This window comes from Oncorhynchus kisutch, linkage group LG5, assembly GCF_002021735.2.
Source record: "Oncorhynchus kisutch isolate 150728-3 linkage group LG5, Okis_V2, whole genome shotgun sequence".
Lineage (NCBI taxonomy): Eukaryota > Metazoa > Chordata > Actinopteri > Salmoniformes > Salmonidae > Oncorhynchus > Oncorhynchus kisutch.
Window position 1 is genome coordinate 35940733 of NC_034178.2, and position 26807 is coordinate 35967539.

A 26807-nucleotide genomic window follows, 5' to 3' on the forward strand; every position below is an offset into this window, starting at 1 on the left:
ATTAAATAGTACCCGCAAACACACGTCTTTCGGAGCTCTGGGTTTCCCGTGATTTTACGCCTCCCGTGTCTCACTAATGATGCCTTTTGCCTATTCCCTGCCTGTACTTTAGCCTATCAGATTTCTTGTTATCTACCTATTGCCTGATCTCCCAGACTAGCTTTTTCCTTGTCTGTACTGTTTCCTTTTTGGACCCCCTGTGTATGACCTTCTGCCTGCCCCTGGACCCAGCTACCTGCCTCCCCCTGTGGTCCTTTGCAATAAACACCTGCAACGCCCTGCGCTTGAAACCAGCTCTCTGTCTCCCCTCCTGTTCATTACAAATACCTCCACACACACACAAAAAAGGAACAAAAATAATTGTTTGCAGGAAACAAATGTTATTTTTTAATTTATTCCTATTCATAGTTAAAATAAATAAACCTTAAGTCAGAGAATAAGAGGAGACTAAGTGAAAGATACAACAAATTAAAGCACCACTAAGCACTATGTACAACATGTCCTTATTTGTGGCAGGTGTTTTGGGTTGGTTGAACATTTTAGGGAATATGGGAACTAAGGGCCATATTTACAAAGCATGGCAAAGTTGTGCACAGTTTATATGTTTCTCTCTAAAGAAAAAAAAGTTCTTACATAAAAAAATATTAATTCTCTACATCTTTATTTCATAAATTATTCAACCTTTATTTCAACCTGGTTAATACAGATGATTACTTTTTTACTAACACTCAGTTGTTCCGATCTGTAAAGAAAAGGCTGTGGAAAGTGGCAGTTGTCTTGCCAGTCCATGGAAGTGTGTGTGTCCAGTTTAAGTGATACTTGTAAGCATCAGTAAGTCCAAAATGTTACTGAATATTGGAAGTGAAGGAAGGCGCCTAGGAAGAGAGGATAGACCGATTCTTCTCCTCATCTTTCCCTGGGGGTGATCCCATCAGCAAGACTGTGTCGACATGCACATCTTCATCATCTGATTGGATGACTTGGGTGTCCCGTCCATCCTCATTGGTGTTCTGGCTGTTGGTGGAGGAGGTGGAGGCCACGCGAAACTTCCCATCACAACCGTCAGTGTAGTGGAGAGAGCGTCCCTGGTTGATTACCTTATCGTTGTTGTTGTTTCCATGAACTACTGTAGGTAAAATTAAGGGGATATTAGACAAAATATTCTCAGTGCTACGCTCAATAGTGCAGTTAGTGTTGCCAGCTAGTATAGGGGAGGATAAAAGCCTCGACTCTCTGCCAAATACTACACTATCAACATAGGACGGCCTCAGACTGGCGTCTCCCCTCCACTCACCTTTACCTGGCAGAGGGGAGGCCAGCACCCCCTCATCCCCTCCAGAGCCGAGGAAGACATCCAGTGCTTCCTGGTCAGAGATGTCCATGAGGTCCATCTGCTCCAGCATGTCCACATTAACCTCCATGGACGAGACACTGCCAATGGGAGCTAACAACAACCCAAGAGACAACCGTGAGGTTGATTAGAGGCATATAATGTCAGTTTCCCTTCTCATAGGAAATGTTTAGCAACATTGAGAAACTTTCACGTGTGTATATTGAACAAAAATATAAATGCAACATGCAGCAATGTCAAAGATTTTACTGAATTACAGTTCATATAAGCAGATCAGTCAATTGAAATTGATATGGATCTATGGAAATCTATGGATTTCACATGGCTGGGCAGGAGTACAGGCCCAGTGAATCAGAATGAGTTTTTCCCCACAAAATGGCTTTATTACAGACAGAAATACCACCCCCTCCCCTCATACAATCACGCAGGTGAAGAAGCCGGATGTGGAGGTCCTGAGCTGGCGTGGTTACATGCGGTTGTGAGGCCGGTTGGACGTACTGCCAAATTCTCTAAAACAACATTGGAGGCGGATTATGGTAGAAAAATAAACATAAAATTATCTTGCATCCGCATGCCAATTGCACACTCCCTCAAAACTTGAGTCATCTGCGGCATTGTGTTGTGTAACAAAGATGCACATTTTAGAGTGACCTTTTATTGTCCCCAGAACAAGGTGCACCTGTATAATTATCATGCCATTTAATCTGCTTTTTTTTAGGCCACACCTGTCAGGTAAGGATGGATTATCTTGGCTAAAGGAGAAATGCTCACTAACAGGGATGTTAACAATTTGTGCACAAAATGTGAGAGAAATAAGCTTTTGTGCATATGGAACATTTCTGGGATACTTATTTATTTTTGTTCAGTGTAATATGGCGAGTGATAGAAAGCGAGTACTTGAATTGTGCGGACTTGGATATAGGGTTATGGATATGGTTTGGGTTGAGCCATGGTTTGGACATTCATCTAGGGTTAGTGTTAGGGTTTAGCCAGGGTGTGGACATGAATCTAGTGTTAGGGTAATGGCTAAGGTAAGGGTTGAGCTTGGGTATGGACATGTGTGATGCTGACTGCGCTCACGTCTCTTATAGTCATGAATCTGCAAGTGGGCAGAGGACAGGTAGACATCCACATCGTGCTGAAAGACCTCCTCAAAGAAGCGCTGTCGCTCTCTCAGTTTCATCTGCTGGGCTGCGTCCATTCCTGGGACCCTCTGAGCATGCTCGGTCTCCGCTGGCACAGAGAACAACAGAACATATCTGTCAGAAACTCTGGTCAAACAGGTCTGCAAGATCAACACTCCCCAAAGCTGCAAGAAACAATGTGAATGCCAGAAAGGGGTAACACTGAACCATAGGAACGAGAAATGACAGGAAAACCCAGCCTTTACTGTAATCTCAGGTTTTGGGGCTGTGAATTTTGGGCTTTTCATGTCCTCTTGCAGACTTGTTTTCCTTGGTACCACTCAGTAGCAGACACTTTTAGCATAATGTAGATAGAGCATGCATATGCAACATTTCTTACTAATGCTTTACGGTGAAATATGATTGCATGATTGATCCTGTAAAACATATCATACATTCTCTCCTTTGTTTTATTCATGAAACAACAAGTTTTAGGAACTCAGTTGAGGTATCAACTTACTATTGAGAGTAAGAATAGTAGAATAAACTGGGTGCAATTTAGAAATGTGGTTTTGCATCAGCAGTTGTGCATTTTCTCAAACACTGATAGTCAATCAATTAGCCATGTCAGCTAACAATTTTTAGATTGGTAAATTAGACTAGCCAGCCATCTAAACTTGTAGTAATCATTCCTGAATCCCGACCAAGAACACGAGAAGTGAGCAAGTTACAGTGCATTCGGAAAGTATTCAGACCACTTCCCTTTTTCCATATTTTGTTACGTTACAGCCTTATTCTAAAATGGATTAAATACAATGTTTTCCTCATCAATCTACACACTATAACCCATAATGACAAAGTGAAAAACATTTTCTTTTTCAAATGTATTAAAAATAAAAAACAGAAATACGTTATTTACATTCAGACCCTTTTGCTATGAGGCTCAAAATTGAGCTCAGGTGCATCCTGTTTCCACTGATCATCCTTTAGATGTTTCTACAACTTGATTGGAGTCCACCTGTGGTAAATTAAATTGATTGGACATGATTTGGAAAAGCACACACCTGTCTATATAAGGTCCCACAGTTGACAGCGCATGTCAGAGCAAAAACCAAGGCTTGAGGTAGAAGGAATTGTCCTTAGAGCTCCGAGACAGGATTTTGTCGAGGCACAGATCTGGGGAAGGGTACCAAAGAATGTCTGTAAAATTGAAGGTCCCCAAGAACACAGTGGCCTCCATCATTCTTAAATGGAAGAAGTTTGGAACCAACAAGACACTTCCTAGAGCTGGCCGCGCAATCAAACTGAGTAATCATGGAAGAAAGGCCTTGGTCAGGGAAGTGACAAAGAACCCGATTGTCACTCTGACAGAGCTCTAGAGTTATTGTTCCTCTATGGAGATGGGAGAAACTTTCAGAAGGACAACCATATCTGCAGCACTCCACCAATCAAGCCTTATGGTAGAGTGGCCAGACGGAAGCCTCTCCTCAGTAAAAGGCACATGACAGCCCGCTTGGAGTTTGCTAAAAGGCATCTAAAGACTCTCAGACCATGAGAAACAAGATTCTCTGGTCTGATAAAACAAAGATTGAACTCTATGGCCTCAATGCCAAGGATCACGTCTGGAGGAAACCTGGCACCATCCCTATGGTGAAGCATGGTGGTGGCAACATCATGCTGTGGGGATGTTTTTCAGCGGCAGGGACTGGGAGACTAGTCAGAATCAAGGCAAAGATGAACAGAGCAAAGTACAGAGAGATCTGTGATTAAAACCTGCTCCAGAGCGCTCAGGACCACCCAGGGGGCAGGCTTCTCCCCCATACCTGAACCTGGCTTCACCTTTAACCCCAACACTTGTCACAAGTAAGGAGAGAGAGAAATGTTTACTTAAGGTTTAGGGTAGGGCTGTTATGGTGACAGTAATACGTGACCTTCTCCAAAACTGCGCTCTGATGGTGCATATGGTTATTAGTAGAGTACCAAACTTGCTAACTGCCAGTTGCTAATGTTCTGGTACTCAGCACTCTGTCTCTCTAATCACACTGACATCAATGCAAATGTAATTAAAAATCTAATCAAACACTTCATGAGTGCCCATGAGCTCATATTGCGCAACATTTCTATAGGCGCGATAAAACAGTTTTTATGGCCTCTTTTAAAAAGAGGATCCAATCAGCTTTCGATAGGCTAGGCCTACTATATATATTTCTCAACTTTCCAAATATTAAGCACATTGCTTCGATTTACAACAGGAGTATAGCCTACCTGGCTGGCATGAAAATAAACCACAGAGAAAATCTCACCTATTCCGACAGGTGCATGATAATGGTCCATTCTAAATCATAACACATTTCACACATATATTATTTAGTATATGTAAAGACAAGATTCAAATAGTCTGATGAGTGACAATATTATCACTTGTGAATGATGTATTATCACTTAATGATGCCCTGCATGTGCAGTAAGGTTTACCTTCCAACAAGACAATGACCCAAAGCACACAGCCAAGACAACGCAGAAGTGGCTTTGGGACAAATCTCTGAATGTCCCTGAGTGGCCCAGCCAGAGCCTGGACTTGAACCCGATCTAACATCTCTGGAGATGCTTGAAAATAGCTGTGCAGCAACGCTCCCCATCCAACCTGACAGAGCTTGAGAGGATCTGCAGAGAAGAATGGGAGAAACTCCCCAAATACAGGTGTGCCAAGCTTGTAGCATCATACCCAAGAAGACTCGAGGTGTAATAGCTGTAATAGCTGCTTATTAAGGTGCTTCAACAAAGTACTGAGTAAAGGGTCTGAATACTTATGTAAATGTGATATTTCAGTTTTTTATTTTTAATAAATTAGCAACAATTTCTAAAAACCAGTTTTTGCATTGCTTTATGCGATTTTATGTGTAGATGGATGAGGGGGAAAACCAATTTAATCAATTTCAGAATGAGGATGTAACCTAACAAAATGTGGAAGAAGTCAAGGGGTCTGAATTCTTTCCGAAGGCACTGTATATACAGGGTCAGTTCGAATAGCATATGTACAATGTTCAGGGATACTGGAGTGATAGAGGTACAGTAGATAATGTATGAATAAGGGTATATGATAAACAGAGTAGCAGCAGCATATATGATGATTGTATGTGAGTGGGTGTGTAGAGTCATCATAAATGTGTGTGCATGTTGTGTGTGTGAGAGCAAATAAAGTGTGTGTGTGTGTGTGTGTGTGTGTGTGTGTGTGTGTGTGTGTGTGTGTGTGTGTGTATGTGTGTGTGTGTGTGTGTGTGTGTGTGTGTGTGTGTGTGTGTGTGTGTGTGTGTGTGTGTGTGTGTGTGTGTGTGTGTGTGTGTGTGTGTGTGTGTGTGTGTGTGTGTGTGTGTGTGTTAGAGTATCAGTGTGCTTGAGTGTGTAGATTCTTGTGAGTGTGCATAGAGAGTGCAAAAATAAGATAACAGTCAACTCAGATAGCCCGTGTGTAGCCATTTTGTTAATCTATTTAGCAGTCTTGTGGCTTGGGGATAGAATCAGTTCAGGAGCCTGTTGGTGTCAGACTTGATGCACTGGTAGAGCTTGCTGTGTGGAACCAGATGGAATACTCTATGGCTTGGGTTTCTGGAGTCTTTAACACATTTCCCAGGCCTTCCTTTCACAATGTCTGATAGAGGTCCTGGATGGTACGGAGTGACGTACTGGGCTGTCCGCACCACCACCTGTAGCACCATACGATCAAGGGCAGTGCTGTTGCCATACCAAACAGTGATGCAGCCTGTCAAGATGCTCTCATTGGTGCAGCTGTACTTTTGAGGATTTGAGGGCCCACGCCAAACATTTTCAACCTCCTGAGGGGGAAGAGGTGGTGTCACGCCTTCTTCAGGACTGTGCGGGAATGTGTGGACCGTTTTAAGTTCTTAGTGATTTGGACACTGAGGAACCTGTAGCTCTCAGGATCAGCGTTGCAGAGGTCATGTTGCCTACCCTCACCACCTGGGGTCGATCCGTCAGAAAGTCCAGGAACCAGTTGCAGAGGGAGGTGTTCAATCCCAGGGTCCTAAGCTTGGTGACGTGCTTGGAGGGGACAATGGTGTTGAATGCTAAGCTATAGTCAATGAACAGCCTTCTCACATACAGCTCAAGTCCGAAGTTTACATACACTTAGGTTGGAGTCATTAAAACACATTTTTCTACCACTCCACAAATTTCTTGTTAACAAACTATAGTTTTGGCAAGTCGGAAGGACATCTACTTTGTGCATGCCACAAGTAATTTTTCCAACAATTGTTTTCAGACAGATTATTTCACTTATACAGTGGAGCAAAAACGTATTTAGTCAGCCACCAATTGTGCAAGTTCTCCCACTTAAAAATCTGGTATGCGCCCAGGTAGGATGCCAGGTGGCACCTCTAGAGGGGGGGGCTACTGTCACGCCCTGATCGGTTTCACTTGTTTTTGTGATTGTCTCCACCCCCCTCCAGTTGTCGCCCATCTTCCCCATTATCCTCTGTGTATACAGTGGGGCAAAAAAAGTATTCTAAACTTTTGTTATTGACCAAATACTTATTTTCCACCATAATTTGCAAATGAATTCATAAAAAAATCCTACAGTGTGATTTTCTGGATCTTTTTTTCTCATTATGTCTGTCATAGTTGAAGTGTACCTATGATGAAAATTACAGGCCTCTCTCATCTTTTTAAGTGGGAGAACTTGCACAATTGGTGGCTGACTAAATACTTTTTTGCCCCACTATAATTCACTGTATAACAATTACAGTGGGAAAGAAGTGTACATACACTAAGTTGACTGTGCCTTTAAACAGCTTGGAAAATTCCAGAAAATTATGTCAGGGCTTTAGAAGCTTCTGATAGGCTAATTGACATCATTTGAGTCAATTGGAGGTGTACCTACGGATGTATTTCAAGGCCTACCTTTAAACTCAGTGCGTCTTTGGTTGACATCATGGGAAAATCAAAAGAACTCAGCCAAGACCTTGTAGACCTCCACAAGTCTGGTTCATCCTTGGGAGCAATTTCCAAACACCTGAACGTACCACGCTCATCTGTACAAACAATAGTGCGCAAGTATAAACACCATGGGACCACGCAGCCGTCATACCTCTCAGGAAGGAGACGTGTTCTGTCTCCTAGAGATGAACGTACTTTGGTGCGAAAAGTGCAAATCAAAGGAACTTGTGAGGATGCTGGAGGAAACAGGTACAAAGTATCTACAGTGCCTTGTGAAGAACCAACAACAAGTGGGACACAATCATGAAGTGGAATGACATTTATTGGATATTCCAAACTTTTTTAACAAATCAAAAACTGAAAAATTGGGTGTGCGAAATTATTCAGCCCCTTTACTTTCAAGTGCAGCAAACTCTCTCCAGAAGTTCAGTGAGGATCTCTGAATGATCCAATGTTGACCTAAATGACTAATGATGATAAATACAATCCACCTGTGTGTAATCAAGTCTCCGTATAAATGCACCTGCACTGTGATAGTCTCAGAGGTCCGTTAAAAGCGCAGAGAGCATCATGAAGAACAAGGAACACACCAGGCAGGTCCGAGATACTGTTGTGAAGAAGTTTAAAGCCGGATTTGGATACAAAAAGATTTCCCAAGCTTTAAACATCCCAAGGAGCACTGTGCAAGCGATAATATTGAAATGGAAGGAGTATCAGACCACTGCAAATCTAACAAGACCTGGCCGTCCCTCTAAACTTTCAGCTCATACAAGGAGAAGACTGATCAGAGATGCAGCCAAGAGGCCCATGATCACTCTGGATGAACTGCAGAGATCTACAGCTGAGGTGGGAGCCTCTGTCCATAGGACAACAATCAGTCGTATATTGCACAAATCTGGCCTTTATGGAAGAGTGGCAAGAAGAAAGCCATTTCTTAAAGATATCCATAAAAAGTGTCGTTTAAAGTTTGCCACAAGCCACCTGGGAGACACACCAAACATGTGGTAGAAGGTGCTCTGGTCAGATGAAACCAAAATTGAACTTTTTGGCAACAATGCAAAACGTTATGTTTGGCGTAAAAGCAACACAGCTCATCACCCTGAACACACCATCCCCACTGTCAAACATGGTGGTGGCAGCATCATGGTTTGGGCCTGCTTTTCTTCAGCAGGGACAGGGAAGATGGTTAAAATTGATGGGAAGATGGATGGAGCCAAATACAGGACCATTCTGGAAGAATACCTGATGGAGTCTGCAAAAGACCTGAGACTGGGACGGAGATTTGTCTTCCAACAATACAATGATCCAAAACATAAAGCAAAATCTACAATGGAATGGTTCAAAAATAAACATATCCAGGTGTTAGAATGGCCATGTCAAAGTCCAGACCTGAATCCAATTGAGAATCTGTGGAAAGAACTGAAAACTTCTGTTCACAAATGCTCTCCATCCAACCTCACTGAGCTCGAGCTGTTTTGCAAGGAGGAATGGGAAAACAATTCAGTCTCTCGATGTGCAAAACTGATAGAGACATACCCCAAGCGACTTACAGCTGTAATCGCAGCAAAAGGTGGCGCTACAAAGTATTAACTTAAGGTGCTGAATAATTTTGCACGCCCAATTTTTCAGTTTTTGATTTGTTCAAAAAGTTTGAAATATCCAATAAATGTCGTTCCACTTCATGATTGTGTCTCACTTGTTGTTGATTCTTCACAAAAAAATACAGTTTTATATCTTTATGTTTGAAGCCTGAAATGTGGCAAAAGGTCGCAAAGTTCAAGGGGGCCGAATACTTTCGCAAGGCACTGTATATCCACAGTAAAACAAGTCCTATAATGACAGCAAGGAAGAAGCCACTGCTCCAAAACCGCCATAAAAAAGTCAGATTACGGTTTGCAACTCCACATGGGGACAAAGATAATACTTTTTGGAGAAATGTCCTATGGTCTGATGAATCAAAAATAGAACTGTTTGGCCATAATGACTATCGTTATGTTTGGAGGAAAAAGGGGGAGGCTTGCAAGCCGATGAACACCATCCCAACCATGAAGCACGGGGGTGGCAGCATCATGTTGTGGGGGTGCTTTACTGAAGGAGGGACATGTGCACTTCACAAAATAGACGGCATCAATGGGAAGGAAAATTATGTGGATATATTGAAGCAACATCTCAAGACATCAGTCAGGAAGTTAAAGCTTGGTCGCAAATGGGTCTTCCAAATGGACAATGACCCCAAGCATATTTCCAAAGTTGTGGCAAATTGGCTTAAGGATAACAAAGTCAAGGTATTGGAGTGGCCATCACAAAGCCCAGACCTTAAGTCCTTCAGAAAATTTGTGGACAGAACTGAAAAAGTGTGTGCGAGCAAGGAGCCCTACAAACCTGACTCAGTTACACAAGCTCTGTCAGGAGGAATGGGCCAAAATTCACCCAACTTATTGTGGGAAGCTTGTTGAAGGAAACGTTTGACCCAAGTTAAACAATTTAAAGGCAATGCTACCAAATACTAATTGAGTTTATGTAAACGTCTGACCCACTGGGAATGTGATGACAGAAATAAAAGCTGAAATAAATCATTCTCTCTACTATTATTCTGACATTTCACATTCTTAAAATAAAGTGGTGATCCTAACTGACCTAAAACAGGGAATTTTTACTAGGATTAAGTGTTAGGAATTGTGAAAAACTGAGTTTAAATGTATTTGGCTAAGGTGTATGTAAACTTCCAACTTCAACTGTAAGTATTCCTCTTATCTAGGTGGGTGAGGGCAGTGTGGAATGTCATTGAGATTGTATATGGATCTGTTGGGGTGGCAAATTGGAGTGGGTCTAGGGTGTCTGGTATGATGGAGTTGATATGTACCATAGACAGCCTTTCAGAGCACTTCATGATTACAGATGTGTGCTACAGGGCGCTAGTTATATTGGCATGAAGCCTTAGAGTTCTCGGGACCAGGAATGATGGTGGTCAGCTTAAGATGTGGGGATTACAGACCCGGACAAATAGAGGTTCAAAGTGACTGTGAATATGCCTGCCTGCTGTTCTGCACGTTCTCTGAGAATTCGGACCTGTATACCATCCAGCCCTGCTGTTTTGCGAGTGTTGACCTAATTAAAGACCTCAGTCGGCCTCTGAGAGCAAGATCATTCAGTCCTCTGGGTTGGTGGGGGCTCTCACGCATGGCATGGTTGTTATTGTTGAAGTGTGCATAAAATGCATTGAGTTCGTTTGGTAGAGAGACTTCATGGGCAGATCCACACCGTAGGCAGATCTCCACCATCAGTAGGGGGGCCAGTAAAATGTTTTGCTGCGAGGTGTGGGGCCACCCAACCAAATCCCGCATAGGGCCCCCAAAATGCTAGAGCCGGCCCATTCTACATAAACCTAATGCTTTTACTGTTGCAGACCCATAAATATCCTGACCAGTGTGGATGGCTTGAGAAATCAAAACATACAATATTCACACAGTACCACAGTGTACTGTATTAATCGCTCAGCACCCACCAATTGCTTTGCAAATGCCAACTGTCAATTCCCTAAGTTAATCTTGTTTGGGATACAATGCAATCACATTTCCCACCTCATCAGTACCATTGTAATAAAGCAAAGTGCAGCTAGAGCCAGGGGAGGGGACAGCACACAAGTGTGATACGCAGGAGACAGGAAAGAGAAATGCAGGAACCCAGAATAACCTGAGGAATGCCAGTGTGTTCATGGCTCAGAGTAAATCAGGTTACATCACCTTTTATGGTGGGCTCCCTGAACACGTCACGTATACAGACTGACAAGACATATTCTCCCACTGTCAACATAAAACTCAATCTGTAAACACAGTCACTAATGGATTAGCGATGGAATATGGACATCATAAAGTGACATGTACACACATTTGAGCAGACAGCAGATTGATATACATTGGAGATTTCAACACAGCTCTGTAAAAGTGTTGCCCTCGCTCTGTCCTCTCACCACATCCATATATTGACCCCCTACTCTGAAAAAAGTATCTAGGGATTTAAGCATAATGAGAAGCTACAGGCAGGGATTGGGCTGATTGGATGAGGTTTTTAAATTGGGAATAATGTAAATATTATCTGGCTTGTGCAGTGAGCACTGATCACACACAGGCAGTGGTGCTATTAGCAGCACAGTATTTAGGCTCTGAGCAGCTGAGAACAGAGAGGGATCAGGATAGAAACAATGACAAGGGAAAGAGGAACTAGGCCTCCGACCACAGGACTGCAAGCTCCAAATGGGTGTCTGATTGTATTTTCACATCGTCTTCATAAAATGTTTTTTTTAATCCTTGCTGAGTCATGACAAGGAATCACATGAAGCAGTGTTGCTTCTGTTTGTGTATGACCATGCTTCTCAGTAAGCAAATGGTACAGTATGATGATAATACTAATAGTGTTCCTCGTTTTCCTTTGTATGCAGAATGATTCAAGCCCATCTGAAAAGGGCAACAGACTCCCCCCAGTCCAGTCTGCTGTGTCAGCCCCAGCCTCCCCGTGGGTCCTGTGGAGTCCTCTGTCTAGTGATAGCAGGAGGCAGGCCTGTCACAGCAACTTCCTGTCTCCTTCAGTCTGACAGCCCTGTCCTGGGGCTTCGGGTCAGCTGGGGAGGAGAGGGGAGACGCCTCACTCACCCCCTGGGCCTGTCTGTCTGTTTGTCTGCACCACTGGGCATTCGTGGGTAAACACTAAGACACTGAGCCGTGTGATGGAGAGCCTCTGACACCAGCCCAAGAAAACTCTCAGAGCTCCAGAGGCACAAAACCAAAATGACACAGCAACAAAACAGAGCTGGTGAGATGTCTACTGCGTCCTGCCAAACATTAAATGAGTTGTGGCGGTTCATAACATTGGTATTCTGTGTGCTCTATGGGTTACAAGTTTGCAGTCATGGAATTAGGCCACAACTGTGCTTCATCTTAGATTATATCGCTCTGTGTATGTACACGACATAACTCATTACATTGAGCAACATAATTTCATCCGTCACTTCTATTTCCTAACATAACTTGCAGTGGTGTGCAGGCTAACAGCTATCTGACCAACTAAGCTAAACTGAGGCATGTAACAAGCCGATATAATTAGAAATGTGTCTTTCCCTCCTTAAGCAGTCTCTACTCTCCTCTCCTTTCTTGTCTTCTCTTCTCTTATCATCCCCTTTTCTCTCCCCTCGTGGTCATTGTTAACATGTCTTTCCCTCCTGAAGCAGTCTCTCCTCTCCTCTCCTGTCTTCTCTTCTCATCCCCTTTTCTCTCCCCTCGTGGTCATTGTTAACATGTCTTTCCCTCCTGAAGCAGTCTCTCCTCTCCTCTCCTGTCTTCTCTTCTCTTCTCATCCCCTTTTCTCTCCCCTCGTGGTCATTGTTAACATGTCTTTCCCTCCTGAAGCAGTCTCTTCTCTCCTCTCCTCTCCTCTCCCCTCCTCTCCTCTCCTCTCCTCTCCTCTCCTCTCCTCTCCTCTCCTCTCCTCTCCTCTCCTCTCCTCTCCTCTCCTCTCCTCTCCTCTCCTCTCCTCTCCTCTCCTCTCCTCTCCTCTCCTCTCCTCTCCTCTCCTCTCCTCTCCTCTCCTCTCCTCTCCTGTCTTCTCTTCTCTTCTCATCCCCTTTTCTCTCCCCTCGTGGTCATTGTTAACATGTCTTTCCCTCCTGAAGCAGTCTCTCCTCTCCTCTCCTGTCTTCTCTTCTCTTCTCATCCCCTTTTCTCTCCCCTCGTGGTCATTGTTAACATCAAGTGATGAAAAATCATTACCCGGCATTTAGAACGTTTTTCATTGTCATTTCCAACTCTGTATTTTCTAAAGGTCAAGTCTCCCAGAGCTGCTTTTTATGTAACCAACAGAGAGAGAAGGATAGTGTCACTCTTTTTACTCCCCCGCAGAAAGCAAAGCATGGTGTGAGTGATGGAGTTACGATTACGTCATGAAGTCATACGACAGAGCCCACTGAAACACTCTCACCATGCAGGCGAAACACTCTCACCATGCAGGCTGCTCTTTTTTCAGCCTCAATCTGGGAGATCATGTGAACTCATGCTGTGGGTCTACAGACTTTTGGATAACATAAATAGGAAACAAAACAATAACAATCAGTAGTAATCAATAGTTCCCATCGAGGAGATCAGGATTCTTCCAGACTGGTCTCCTTGTCCAGTGGTCACTATCCTTACTGCCTTACGCCAAAGTAACCCAGATTCTTCCAGAGTCAACTACAACTCCAACCTCCTCACGGTCATGGCCTCACAACTGCCAATCCTGCTCCTCACCATCGTTCATGAGGAACAGCAAAGGTCCCCAGGAATCTCTATTGGGCTGGCAGCTGCTTGGTGTGCCATCTCCATCACCTACCTCAATGGATCAGTGTCTCTTTACTATGTCCCCCGTTATGTATAGATGGCATTCAACAAGGTCACTGGAGAGGTCTGCATGCTCAGACCAGAGCTGCTTTCTGTAGGCATGGGGAAAGAGAGTGACTCCTTTTTCTCTTCTCACAGTCTTACACAACCAGATAACCAGACACTGTGTTCTCTCATAACGGCACAGTGGAAGCCACGCTGACAAAGCAAGATGCCAGACAGAATTGAGGCCAGGCATCTGAGGAGGATGTCCAACATGAACTTGAATTCGTTTTGATTTCTGGGATATCAAAACATGCCAGGGTGCATCTCAAAATTCTGGTGAAATGACCAATATCTTAGGGCTCTTTAAAAAACAATGTCTTAGATGTAAAGTCCCCTGTTTTGGGGACCTGCGTGGTTATGATTCCGGTCTCAACCGACATTTCACTTATATATTGATATGTGGTCACCATAGATCAAAATGGCTTGCAATGAGCGGTAACTCTAATTCTCACAGGTGTATGTTTCTTCTGCCTGTGTGAAGTCCATCAACTCCTTGCTGAACACTACCTCACAGCATATGCCTGGAATCCTGCACCATATTTGCCAGTTCTTGCTGTGAGATGTTAACCCACTCTTCCACCAAGGCACCTGCAACCTTCACAGACATTTCTGGGGGGAATGGCCCTAGCCCTCACCCTCCGATCCAACAGGTCCCAGACGTGCTCAATGGGATTGAGATCTACGCTCTTCGCTGGCCATGGCAGAACACGGACATTCCTGTCTTGCAGGAAATCATGCACAGAATGAGCAGTATGGCTGGTGGCATTGTCATGCTGGAGGGTCATGTCAGGATGAGCCTGCAGGAAGGGTACCACATGAGGGAGGATGTCTTCTCTGTAACGCACAGCGTTGAGATGGCCTGCAATAACAACAAGCTCAGTCCGATGATGCTGTGACACACTGCCCCAGACCATGACGGACCCTCCACCTCCAAATCAATACCGCTCCAGAGTACAGGCCTCGGTGTAACACTCCTTCCTTCGGCGATAAATGCGAATCTGACCATCCACCCCCTGGCGAGACAAAACCGCGACTCATCAGTGAAGAGCATTTTTTGTCAGTCCTGTCTGGTCCGGCGACGGTGGGTTTGTGCCCATATGCGACGCTGTTGCCGGTGATGTCTGGTGAGGATCTTTCTTACAACAGGCCTATAAGCCCTCAGTCCAGCCTCTCTCAGCCTATTGCGGACAGTCTGAGCACTGACGTGTCTTCCTGGTGTAACTCGGGCAGTTGTTGTTGCCATGCTGTACCTGTCCCGCAGGTGTGATGTTCGGATGTACCGATCCCGTGCAGATGTTGTTACACGTGGTCTGCCACTGCGAGGACAATCAGCTGTCCATCCTGTCTCCCTGTAGCGCTGTCTTGTGCGTCTCACAGTTCGGACATTGCAATTTATTGCCCTAACCATATCTACAGTCCTCATGCCTCCTTGCAGCATGCTTAAAGCACGTTCACACAGATGAGCAGGTGTTTTTCAGAGACAGTAGAAAGGCCTCTTAAATGTCCTAATTTTTCATAACTGTGACCTTAATTGCGTACCGTCTGTAAGCTGTTAGTGTCTTAACAACCGTTCCACAGGTGCATGTTCATTAATTGTTTATGGTTCATTGAACAAGCATGAGAAACAGTGTTTAAACCCTTTACAATGAAGATCTGGTAAATTATTTAGATTTTTATGAATTATCTTTGAAAGACGGGGTCCTGAATAAGGGCCGTTTCTTTTTTTGTTGCTGAGTTTAGTTTGTTGAATAGGAAATACATCATATAAAATGTAACATTCTCATATTTTTATCATATTTGTACTGTGTACAAAAGTGCCTACACCTCAGTCATTTGTAAATATTTTTACCAGAATGTGAGATTTGAACCTTTCTTGGAGTATGCAGAATTACTCGTTATTGTTTATGGCCCTCTCATGATAAAGAATTACTTTTGGGGATTAAATAGAATACATTTTTGATTGCATTTATTTAAATTGAAGAGGTTTATAAAGGTCCAATGCAGCTGTTTTTAATCACAATATCAAATCATTTCTGTGTAACAATTAAGTACCTTACTGCAAGAACCTTGCTAGGACTGTCTGGGAGTAGTCTGAGTGGGGAAGGGAAAACTGAAAATATGCTGTTATTGGCAGAGAGGTTTGGAGAAAACAATGTATTGGTCTGTTAGCTAATTTACAGCCTGGTGATGTCACCAGGCAGACCAAAACTCCATCCCACCAAAACAGGCTGATATTTCAGGCAATCTTTTCAAACAGCTCTTACACTAAATGTCCTTTGTCAAAATTTTTGAAGTGTCTGACTATTATTCCTATCTCATAGTGTGGAATAATTTTTTACTGCACAGGCCTTTAAAAAAACCTAATGCAATGGTATATCTTAGCGCTGGCAATAGCACTATAGGTCTGGGAGTGTCAAAAATATTTTGGGTAATTTCACAGTGGGAATTATGGGCACAATAGCTGATAGCCCAAAAGTGCTGGGTTTTGATGAATAAATAAGTTGTATGTGTGTTGAGGCTTGGCCCTTCACTGGTCACTCAGAACATGCTCCATGGCTAAATATGTGCTTGCTTGAAGTTGTGTATTTACAGTCTTTTGTTATCAGCTCCAATTGGAATGTTTCTCTGTTATACACTGAATGTTCAAAATATTTGGAACACCTTCCTAATATTGAGTTGCACCGCCTTTTGCCCTCAGAACAGCCTAAAATTGTTGGGGCAGGAACTCTACAAGTTGTCGAAAGTGTGCCACAATGATGCTGGCCCATGTTGACTGTCAAGTTGTAGTTGTGTCAAGTTGGCTGGATTGCCTTTGGGTGGTGGACCATTCTTTATAAACACGGGAAACTGTTTAGCGTGAAAAACCCAGCAGAGTTGCAGTTCTTGCCACACTCAAACCAGTGCACCTGGCACTTACTACCATACCTCTTTCAAAGGCACTTACATCTGTGTCTTGCCCATTCAGCCTCTGAATGGTACACATACACAATCCATGTCTCAATTGTTTTCAGTCTTAAAAATCTTTCTTTAACCTGTCTCCTCCCCTTCATCTACGCTGATTGAAGTGGATTTAACAGGTGACATCAATAAAGGACCATAGCCTTCATAGCTTATGTCATGGAAAGAGCAGTTGTTCCTAATGTTTTGTACACTCAGTGGAAATAGCCAACCGAAACAAAATGTAGGCCTATCCCATGTTTGCTAAATATGTTGAACATGTTTGCAGTCCATATTGTTGTAAGTAACAGCAATAAGAAAAAAATATTAAAACACAGCATTAGCACTGATACACGCCTACTGTACTCTAAATTGCAATTATGTCTGACAACTAACAGAAACCTGCTGCGCACGTGCGCCATCGTGCATAAATGTATTTTGTCCCCCCACACCGATCACGACACGCAGGTTAAAATATCAAAACAAACTCTGAACCAATTATATTAATTTGGTGACAGGTCGAAAAGCATTAAACATTTATGGCAATTTAGCTAGCTAGCTTGCACTTGCTAGCTAATGTGTCCTATTTAGCTAGCTGTTGCTGTTGCTAGCTAATTTGTCCTGGGATATAAACATTGAGTTGTTATTTTACCTGAAATGCACAAGGTCCTCTACTCCACCAATTAATCCACACATAAAACAGTCAACCGAATAGTTTATAGTCATCTCTCCTCCTTCCAGGCATTTTCTTCTCTTGACTTTATATTGCGATTGGCAACTTTCATAAATTACGTGCATTACCGCCACCGACCTATTTCGTCTTTGTCACCCACGTGGGTATAACCAATGAGGAGATGGCACGTGGGTACCTGCTTCTATAAACCAATGAGGAGATGTGAGAGGCAGGACTTGCAGCGCGATCTGCGTCAGAAATAGAACTGACTTCTATTTTAACCCTAGGTAACGCTGGCGCGCGCAATAATTTAATAATTTAGATTTCTATATTTATTTTGTGACGCGAGCGGTGTAGTTGGCCTGTGAGCCATGGACATGCTAAGCGTTGACATTAAGCACGATTAAATTCACTCATGACAAGACCTAAAAAGATGATGAATAATTATAATAAAATGAAACTTGTTTAAAATAACCTATGTCTAAATACAGCGACAGGCACCATAATTGCTCCCCATGGGCATATGATATTGAGACAACGTAGGCTATAGATGGTTTTATGAATATATAAAAGCTGGAAAAAAAGCCATTATAAAGGGGAATGTCTCACCGTTCTACTGCGTCCAACGGTTTCTGTCTCATATCATGGAGACTGCATTCACGGTAAATGCTGCATATGTCGGCTCAATCGTAAATTACCATTCATTTCAATTGCTTCAGCTATACAAATTGAATATGACCCGTCACGTCAGTGCAATAGATCCTACAACCTGCTTGACATTGATGCATTGATGTATTTTTCTTAGAGGCCTGGGACCTGGCTTATACATGAGCTAAAGGGAGAGTAGTTAAAGATCCTTTTCTTCCTATTCCATTTAGTTACCATCTAGTCACCTTAAATCAAATAAGGTGTGGGAAACTCACAACTGACCTTTTTAACCTCTGATCAGTTCCCTAGGTCACACAATGATGTGATCACAAATGTCCTGGATTGATGAGATCACTTTTCCGGTCAGTCATTCTCCATTCCCTACCCAAACCCCCCCAGTTCACACCACAAGCGATCCAGTGTGACAGCCAGCAGGCAACACAGAGTGGCTATTCAGGAGGGAGGAAGAGGAGGGAGGGCAATGAGAGAGGACTGGGACAAAAAGGATGAAGCAGATTGTCTGATTTTCTTAAGACAGGATTTTTCACCGTTTTGACTCCCTCCCTCCCTCCGTCTCAGTGAATGCAGTGGGAGTTGTGGGAGGGACAGAGTGTAGGATTAGGGCTCAGTACCAGCTGGACGTGTGAAATTTGTCGGATTCAGACAGAGCCGGACATGTCAGCGTGCCCACTCTACCTTCCCACACAAAGACAAACACAGATCTGACAGTAAAAACAAAAGAAATGCAAAAGCAGGGATGTGAAGGAGTGGGCCTGGGCCTGGGCCTGATTCTGAAGACTTGATGCGAGTGAGAGGAAGTTATTTTACTCAATGGGCATGTAGGGAAGGGTAGGAAGGGGTATCCCATTACATCAACAACGCACTGTCCCTCCCTGTATTCATCCTCACATTAGACCTTAGTGCTGAGAGGGTGATGACCGGAAGAGCCTCAGAACAACAAACAGTGTTTGGGAACAAAACATGGATAATTAGCTTTCCAGATGATCCAGATGCTTTTGGGGTTTAGATCTTTCACCCGGGCTGCTGGTTTGTGGCCCTGCTAGAGCAGCTCTGAAACTAAAACCCTTATGGGAATGGCTACTTCCTTCTGTGCAAACTGAGTATAGACTAGTTTGCCAGACTCTCATTTTGAGGGAATTCTCTGCCATACAGCAAATTAAACCAGTGTTAAACCAAAACCACAGGCATCATTCTCATATTTCCCAGCATGCTCTATTGCAGGCAGATTTTTAAAATGGTTTCAATAACCATATTTTTGATTAATTAATCTTATGCTATTTATGTACAGTATAACATACATTTGTCTAAACTAATCCAATCTATTACTTGGATTTATTGCACCCATTACTGAACTAGTTGTTCCAGTTTACATGCTTTAGGTAGTCTCATATCTTAGTCATTCCAACCCAGCAGTCATTCTAAATTTGGAAAGAAAATTTAAAATGTTGCAATTACACATCACTCTGCAAGTCTCTCACCCTCTCTCTTTCTCTCTCCCTCCATTCACCAGGCAGTGACTCCTGACCAGATGCATCAGGACCAACAAGGCGTGATGTAATGCTGTTTGGGGAGATGAGACTGACCTTTTAATGTTGCTGAGGGGGTGGGAGGGCAACAGGAAACATTTTATTTTAACATGGACCAGCTCATCACTTGTTCTGGAGTTTGAGAGGAGTCAAGTCAGGAGGGAAAGTGGACAGAACACAGAGAGGAGTGAGAAAGGTCAGATAAAGAGTATATGTTTCAATAGAAGATGGGAGAAAGAAGGAATGTATTTTTTAAATGTTTTATTTAACCCTTATTTTACCAGGTAAATTGACTGAGAACTGGGGATGATTAGGTGGCCATGATGGTATGAGGGCCAGATTGGGAATTTAGCCAAGACACCAGGGTTAACAGCCCTACTCTTATGGTAAGTGCCATGGAATCTTTAGTGACCACAGAGAGTCAGGACACCGGTTTAACATCCCATCCGAAAGACGGCACCCTACACAGGGTAATGTCCCCAATCACAGCCCTGGGGCATTGAGATATTTTTGGGGGGACCAGAGGAAAGTGTGCCTCCTACTAGTAATCCAACACCACTTCCAGCAGCTTTTGATCTCCCATCCAGGGACCGACCAGGACCAACCCTACTTTTGCTTCAGAGGAAAGCCAGCAGTATGATTTAAAAGAGAAGCAAAAGGAATTGGTGTGGAATAGACAGGGAGAGCCAAGAGAAGAAATGTGACAACTCTGATTGGGGCTCATTAGCTGAGGATGTCTTGCTGTTTTGACAGGATGTATTTTCTGCTGCTCTCATCATCACATTCCACTCTCAGCAGTCTAGTAGCTGGCTAAAGCAGGCACTATGGAGATCACCAGCTGGCCATGACTGCCTGTAACTGGAAATTCACTGGATAAACTGCTGCGAATCAGGGGTCAGCATTTAAACAGCTTCAAAAAAACTAGCTTTACCATCAGATTATATGAAGCCTTGTGCAATTACTTCGTTAATTGAAGAGGTTTGGTAGGTGGTAAACTGACCTCGGTGGCAGGTAGCAGCCTCCCTTTCATAAAACAAGATGACTCGCTTTACACTGCTTATTTTGGGTAATTTTTTTGTATCTTCCTGCTCTCTCCGGAAACTCCCATTTGGGCTTGGTTCCAATTGCAAAGAGAGTGAATTATTGATGGTGAGAGTTGAGCAGTGTGTGTGTTTGTTTGGATTGTGTGTGTGGGATAAGCTTTTTGCAATGGGTTGAATCACAGCCTGGCACCACCACATATCTCACTCAGTAAACACCAAAATGACATTATGAACCCCCTCCTTCCCCCAGCACAAACACGCACACCCCGAAAAGACTGTTCTAGTGCCCTCTATGTGGTCCATGAGCAGACTACTGGTCCACAATGGACCCAAGCAGCTGACATCTGAGAAATGTCTCCATTAGACTACACTCACTCACCATGAATGTGCAGGTTTAGCCAGGAGTGTTGTGGGAGTGGATGTATGTGTCGGTCAACTGAGCTCCCTCCATCGTGAGTTGAAGACTCCTAGTCATAATCACATGATAACTCATTACCAGCCCTTTGGCAATACATAAACTGTCCAATTGTTCATCTTCCCTGGTGTTCCTGGAACCTATTTGTTGCGGATCCTCTTTTTGTGATGAATAGTTCAGATTGCTATTTTCATATCAGTGGGGAGTGTCACTGAAATGTTTGGCTAAACCCAATAGAATAGTTCTGGCCTTGCACTGATCTATCATTTCTCAAATCTTGTGCTGTCACGAGCCTGCCCAGCTAGCACATAACGTTCTGAGAACCATATGTTTCTTAGAACTTGTTGAGAGCTTGGTTGTCCTATGGTTATTTAGCATACAGCCTTTTCACAATGTTCTGGGAATGGTGCAGGATACCCAGCTATCACAATGTTCTGAGAACAATAGGTGGCAATTTAGGTACTTCAGCATAATGTTTTCTACAGGTTTCCTCGTGGTTCCATTTGAAGTCATGTTCTTTGAACATTAAAACTACTTTACATGAAAACCACAAGAAAACATTAATGTTCTAAGAAGGCTATAATAATATTATTTAAAAACATACACGACCATTCAAAAGTTTGGGGTCTCATAAAAATGTCCTTGTTTTTGAAAGAAAAACACTTTTTTGTCCATTAAAATAACATCAAATTGATCAGAAATACAGTGTAGACATTGTTAATGTTGTAAATGACTGTTGTAGCTGGAAACGGCAGATTTTTTAAATGGAATATCTACATAGTCGTACAGAGACCCATTATCAGCAACCATCACTCCTATGTTCCAATGGCACATTGTGTTAGCTAATCCAAGATTATCATTTTAAAAGGCTAATTGATCATAAGAAAACCCTTTTGCAATATGTTAGCACAGCTGAAAACTGGTGTCCTGATTTAAAGAAGCAATAAAACTGGCCTTCTTTAGACTATTTGAGTATCTGGAGCATCAGCATTTGTGGGTTCAATTACAGGCTCAAAATGGTCAGAAACAAAGAACTTTCTCCTGAAACTCGTCAGTCTATTCTTGTTCTGAGAAATGAAGGCTATTCCATGTGAGAAATTGCCAAGAAACTGAAGATCTCGTACAATGCTGTGTACTACACCCTTCACAGAACAGCGCAAATTGGCTCCCGTGGTCAATTTTTAAAAAACAACTCTATCTTGTTAAGTGTGTTCAGGTCTGTTGGCCACACCTGATCTTTTTAATGAGTGTTTGTTTCCTTTGAAGTAGGGTCTGTTTGAAAAGACTAAAATGAACAGCTTCGTATAAGTAAAAAAAAAAACATGGCATGCTAGCTCCATCCTGGTGGCACAGTGGACTAATGTCATGGATAGAGAACAGAATATCGTAGGCTCGAATTTCCCCGACGCCGTGCCACAATAAAACATTTATTAATTATTCCCTAAGCAAATTCATTTCCTGGAGTTCAAAACAGTTCACTGGACAGAGGTTGCTCTCTGGTTTTGTGATGAATTGTGTGGTGGAATTTATTCTGCCACTGTGTCTTCTTATTGTCTTGGCCTTAGGCCTATATATCACAGTGTCAAGGCATATGAACTAACAGGTTATAGAGCAAAAAATGAAATTATCACAACACAGGTTGTAAAATGGCTTTTTCTTCTGGCTTGGCTTCCGCGGTGATTTTACCCACACATCACTACTGATGGCTTCATTCCCAGAACCAATGGGAAAACAACAACTTACGTTTACACAACTTCCAAGGAATGCTAGCTGGGTGAGTAGTAGTTAGTAATTATCCTGCCATAGGTCCATGGTGAACAGCAAAGACCTGAAACCAATCCACTATGTACTTCCTATACAATGAATAATAGGAGTGATACCTGTGTTGATGTGGGAGAGGTTTAAGAGCTTTGTGTTTCCAGCATATATTGACAGATTTATGAATAATGAATAATAACTGTATTGTTGTATTTAATTAACTACAATATGCCTATAGGCATTCACATGTACCTGGTCTGAATCCGGGGTTGTTTTTCACCAAGCAGAGGGTGGGATTTTTTTATTTCACCATTTAGGCCAGTTGAGAACAAGGTCTCATTTACAACTGTGACCTGGCCAAGATAAAGCAAAAGCAGTGTGACAAAAACAACAACACAGAGTAACACATGGAATAAACAAACAGTCAATAACACAGTAGAAAAATATGTATACAGTGTGTGCAAAGGAGGTAAGGCAATAAATCGGCCATATTGGCGAAGTGATCACAATTTAGCAAATTAACACTGGAGTGATAGATGTTCAGTTGAGGATGTGCAAGTAGAAATACTGGGGTGCAAAAGAGCAGAAAAACAAATATGGGATGAGGTAGGTAGTTGGTTGGATGGGCTATTTACAGATGGGCTGTGTACAGGTGCAGCGATTGGTAAGCTGCTCTGACAGCTGATGCTTAAAGATAGTGAGGGAGATATAAGTCTCCAACCAGTGATTTTTGCAATTAGTTTCAGTCATTGGCAGCAGAGAACTGAAAGGAAAGGCGGCCAATGTAGGTGTTGGCTTTGGGGATGACCAGTGAGATATACCTGCTGGAGCATGTGCTACAGGTGGATGTTGCTATGGTGACCAGTGAGCTGAGATAAGGCCGAGCTTTACCTAGCAAAGACTTATAGATGACCTGGAGCTAGTGGGTTTGGTGACGAATATGTAGCGAGGACCAGCCAACGAGAGCATACAGGTCACAGTGGTGGGTAGTATATGGGGCTTTGGTGACAAAACGGATGGCACTGTGATAGACTGCATCCAATTTGCTGAGTAGAGTGTTGGAGGCTATTTTGTAAATGACATCGCCGAAGTCGAGGACCGGTAGGATAGTCAGTTTTACGGATGATGGAAGATTTGTTCAAAGCGAATTAAGAGGACTTGGTCTTTGATCTGAGGGCTGCATAGATTAAAGGATATGAGTGGAAATACACATGTGCACGTATATTAATACATATAGATACACCCCCCCCCCCCCCCTCATACCAATCAAGTTGTTCTCTCGCCTAACCTCGTCCCCAGGCTAATTGCTACCAAATAGCATTAGAAAAATAAATATCTGGCTGATCAAGTTGTTGGTCAGCCATGCTTAGGGACAAACTACAGTATCTACACTGCAGCAGTAGTAGTCAAAGTGAAATGAGTACAGGTGAACTAAAAACAGACTTGTGTTGTGACCATCTCTCCATCCTACAGTGGGCTGTGTCACTATGAGGACAGTGCCAGGCTGTGTCTGCCTCGGTGGGAGGCTGGCTCCGTTTTAAAGGAGCACTCTGGCAGCAGCCATCCTGTCTGTGACCATTCAATACCAACTGCGCACTCACTTCATAATTCTCAGCCCGTCATCTAACTTTTCAACAGTGTGACAACAGCTGTTCAGTCCTCCAAGCCAACCCAAACTGCTGTGCCTCCAAAACATAACATTCCCACACAATTCAGTCCATACAGGCAGGGCGCTGGGCACCGGGACTGGTCAACACAACAGATGGAAGATGTCTTCTCTCACAGTCATGTTCTGATCCAATTTAGCCCCAGACGCCACTGACTGACTGACAAATTAAATTACCCCTATCTGGGTTTCTCTGTGAGAGCACCGTCTGTAGGACAGTCTATAGCCCTATGTCACTGCAGTAAATCTGTTCCCATAAGAGATAGACACACAATCTCATTAGGAGTCAGAGATTTATGTCAGTGAAACCAATGGATGTCTTTGTGGCCCCAAACCAAAATCAGAATATATCCCTTTAAGAACCCTCAGCGGCTTGAGTAGAGTCCCACTGATTACAGCAGGATAGTACATACGGTGATGATTCAACATTCTTGTCTTTATTTGGACAGGAAAGCATGTACAGTATGCCAGCCTTAGTAACATCAAAACAGCAGGTCCTTACCACATCGGCTGAACATTCAAAGCAGCCAACACCGACACTGACACATTTAAATGCTCAAACACCACCAACATCAACAACAACAACATCAACCACAACAGGAATCAGTATTTCACCCATAATTACTTCAACAGGTTCTGTTGATTGTGGCTTGATTTATGTTTCTCTTCCCTAAATATTGAATGTGTTTGTCTGTCTGTAAAAGCTAAAGCAGAAAACCAAATATGGACAATAATTTTTCTATGTATCTTTCTGCTCAGCAATAGGGGGATTACAGTAAATGAACCTTTGTAGAAAGTTAATAAAAACAGTACAGTACAGAATAAATTACAAAAATGATCTGTAATAACTTACGGCGTATTCACACAGTGACACAGTCTTTCCAACTCCTACACATTCAAGCAGTTGTTGAGAGAGCTAAATAAGCTGTAAAGTTACTCACAGGGTAGACGCTTGTTGTGGAGGTTTGCCCCAGATGAGCTCATGGTGCTCGCAGATTCGGACAGAGAGCTGCAGAGTCAGATAAGATGTGCTGTTGAGGAGGACTGGAGGGTCAGTTCACACAGTCAGGCACAGAGATGCGATGAGGTGGGGAACAATCAGCCCTCCAGAGCTTTAGCAGGACAGCTCATCGCCCTCCTCCTCTCCTGGGACAGAGAGACAGAGTCAAAGCACTCCTAAGAAAGTCACTGGCTCTCTTAAGCACACGCTCTCTCTTCTACAGGACCCTTCTCCCTTAGTGTACTCAATCAGTCAACTAAAGTATTTGGATGAGGACAGCAAGTTATGGCTTGTGGAGCATACCAAGTGGTTATTCACAGAGGGAGGAGCTGGGTGTGAGAGGGGTGGATAGGCTATAGCGCTGGGTCTTTTATGTAACAGTGGAAAATACCAAGTCAGTAGACAGACACTCGCTTTTATTTTTGTCATCCTCGCCCTCTCTCGCTCTTCTTTCTCCTCTGTGTCCCTCTCACTTCAAGGGTCAATTGATGTGCACACAATGTAATGCGGCAGGATACAAGATCTTCTTGCCATTAATGGAATAGCATTGATGTTATTGAACAAATCAAAGGCTCGCCCTTTTGACCGAGCACACACTGTTCTTCAGAGGAATAGTTGATTTCAGCGGCTTTATGTATAATTCAGTTCATGGCATAGGTTCCATTTTTTTCACCAAAAATTTTATTAGAAGCCAATACCTCTAAAATATCTAAATATCTAAAATATCCTTTATTATAGGAATGTACTTTAAATAAATCTTTGTAGCCGTAAAAGCATACAATTACACAAAGTACACAAAACATTAGGAACACCTTCCTAATATTGAGTTCCACCCCCTTTTTCCCTCAGAACAGCCTCAATTGAAGGCGTTCCACAGGGATGCTGGCCCATGTTGAAGCCAATGATTCCCACATTTGTGTCAAGTTGTCTGAATATCCTTTTGGTGGTGTACCATTCTTGATACACACGGGAAACTGTTGAGTGTGAAAAACCCAGCAGAGTTGCAGTTCTTGACACAAACTGGTGTGCCTGGTATCTACTACCATACCCTGTTCAAAGGCACTTAAATCTTTCACCTTGCCCATTCACCCTCTGAATTGCACCAGTACACAATCAATGTCTCAATTGTCTCAAGGCTTAAAAGTCCTTCATTAACATATCTTCTCCCCTTTATCTACACTCATTTAATAGGATTTAACAAGTGACATCAATAAGGAATCATAGCTTTCACCTGGTCAGTCTATGTCATGGAAAGAGCAAGTGTTGCTAATGTTAATTGCAA

General features: G+C 43.0%; 1 protein-coding gene across 2 annotated transcripts; it reads right to left on the reverse strand.

Moving 5' to 3' along the window:
* Nucleotides 1-378: 378 nt before the first annotated feature.
* Nucleotides 379-25807, reverse strand: LOC109890975 (dysbindin). Of its 2 annotated transcripts, none has more exons than XM_020483188.2 (4): nt 25467-25807; nt 2432-2584; nt 1295-1444; nt 379-1126 (listed from the first exon to the last, which is right to left on the reverse strand). In XM_020483188.2, the coding sequence occupies exons 1-4, from the start codon at nt 25507-25509 to the stop codon at nt 876-878; spliced, it is 597 nt and encodes a 198-aa protein (XP_020338777.1). In that variant the 5' UTR covers nt 25510-25807; the 3' UTR covers nt 379-875. The 2 variants fall into 2 exon arrangements, with proteins under 2 accessions (XP_020338777.1, XP_020338778.1); XM_020483189.2 differs by having other exon boundaries at nt 1301-1444; nt 25467-25796.
* Nucleotides 25808-26807: the final 1000 nt, after the last annotated feature.

Coding starts and splice junctions, on each gene's coding strand:
- LOC109890975 (XM_020483188.2), bottom strand. CDS start 25,509: ATGAGCTCATCTGGGGCAAACCTCCACAACAAGCGTCTACCCT. Junction 2,585..25,466: donor CCACAACAAGCGTCTACCCT/GTGAGTAACTTT, acceptor TCTCTGTGCCAG/CGGAGACCGAGCATGCTCAG. Junction 1,445..2,431: donor GATTCATGACTATAAGAGAC/GTGAGCGCAGTC, acceptor GGTTGTTGTTAG/CTCCCATTGGCAGTGTCTCG.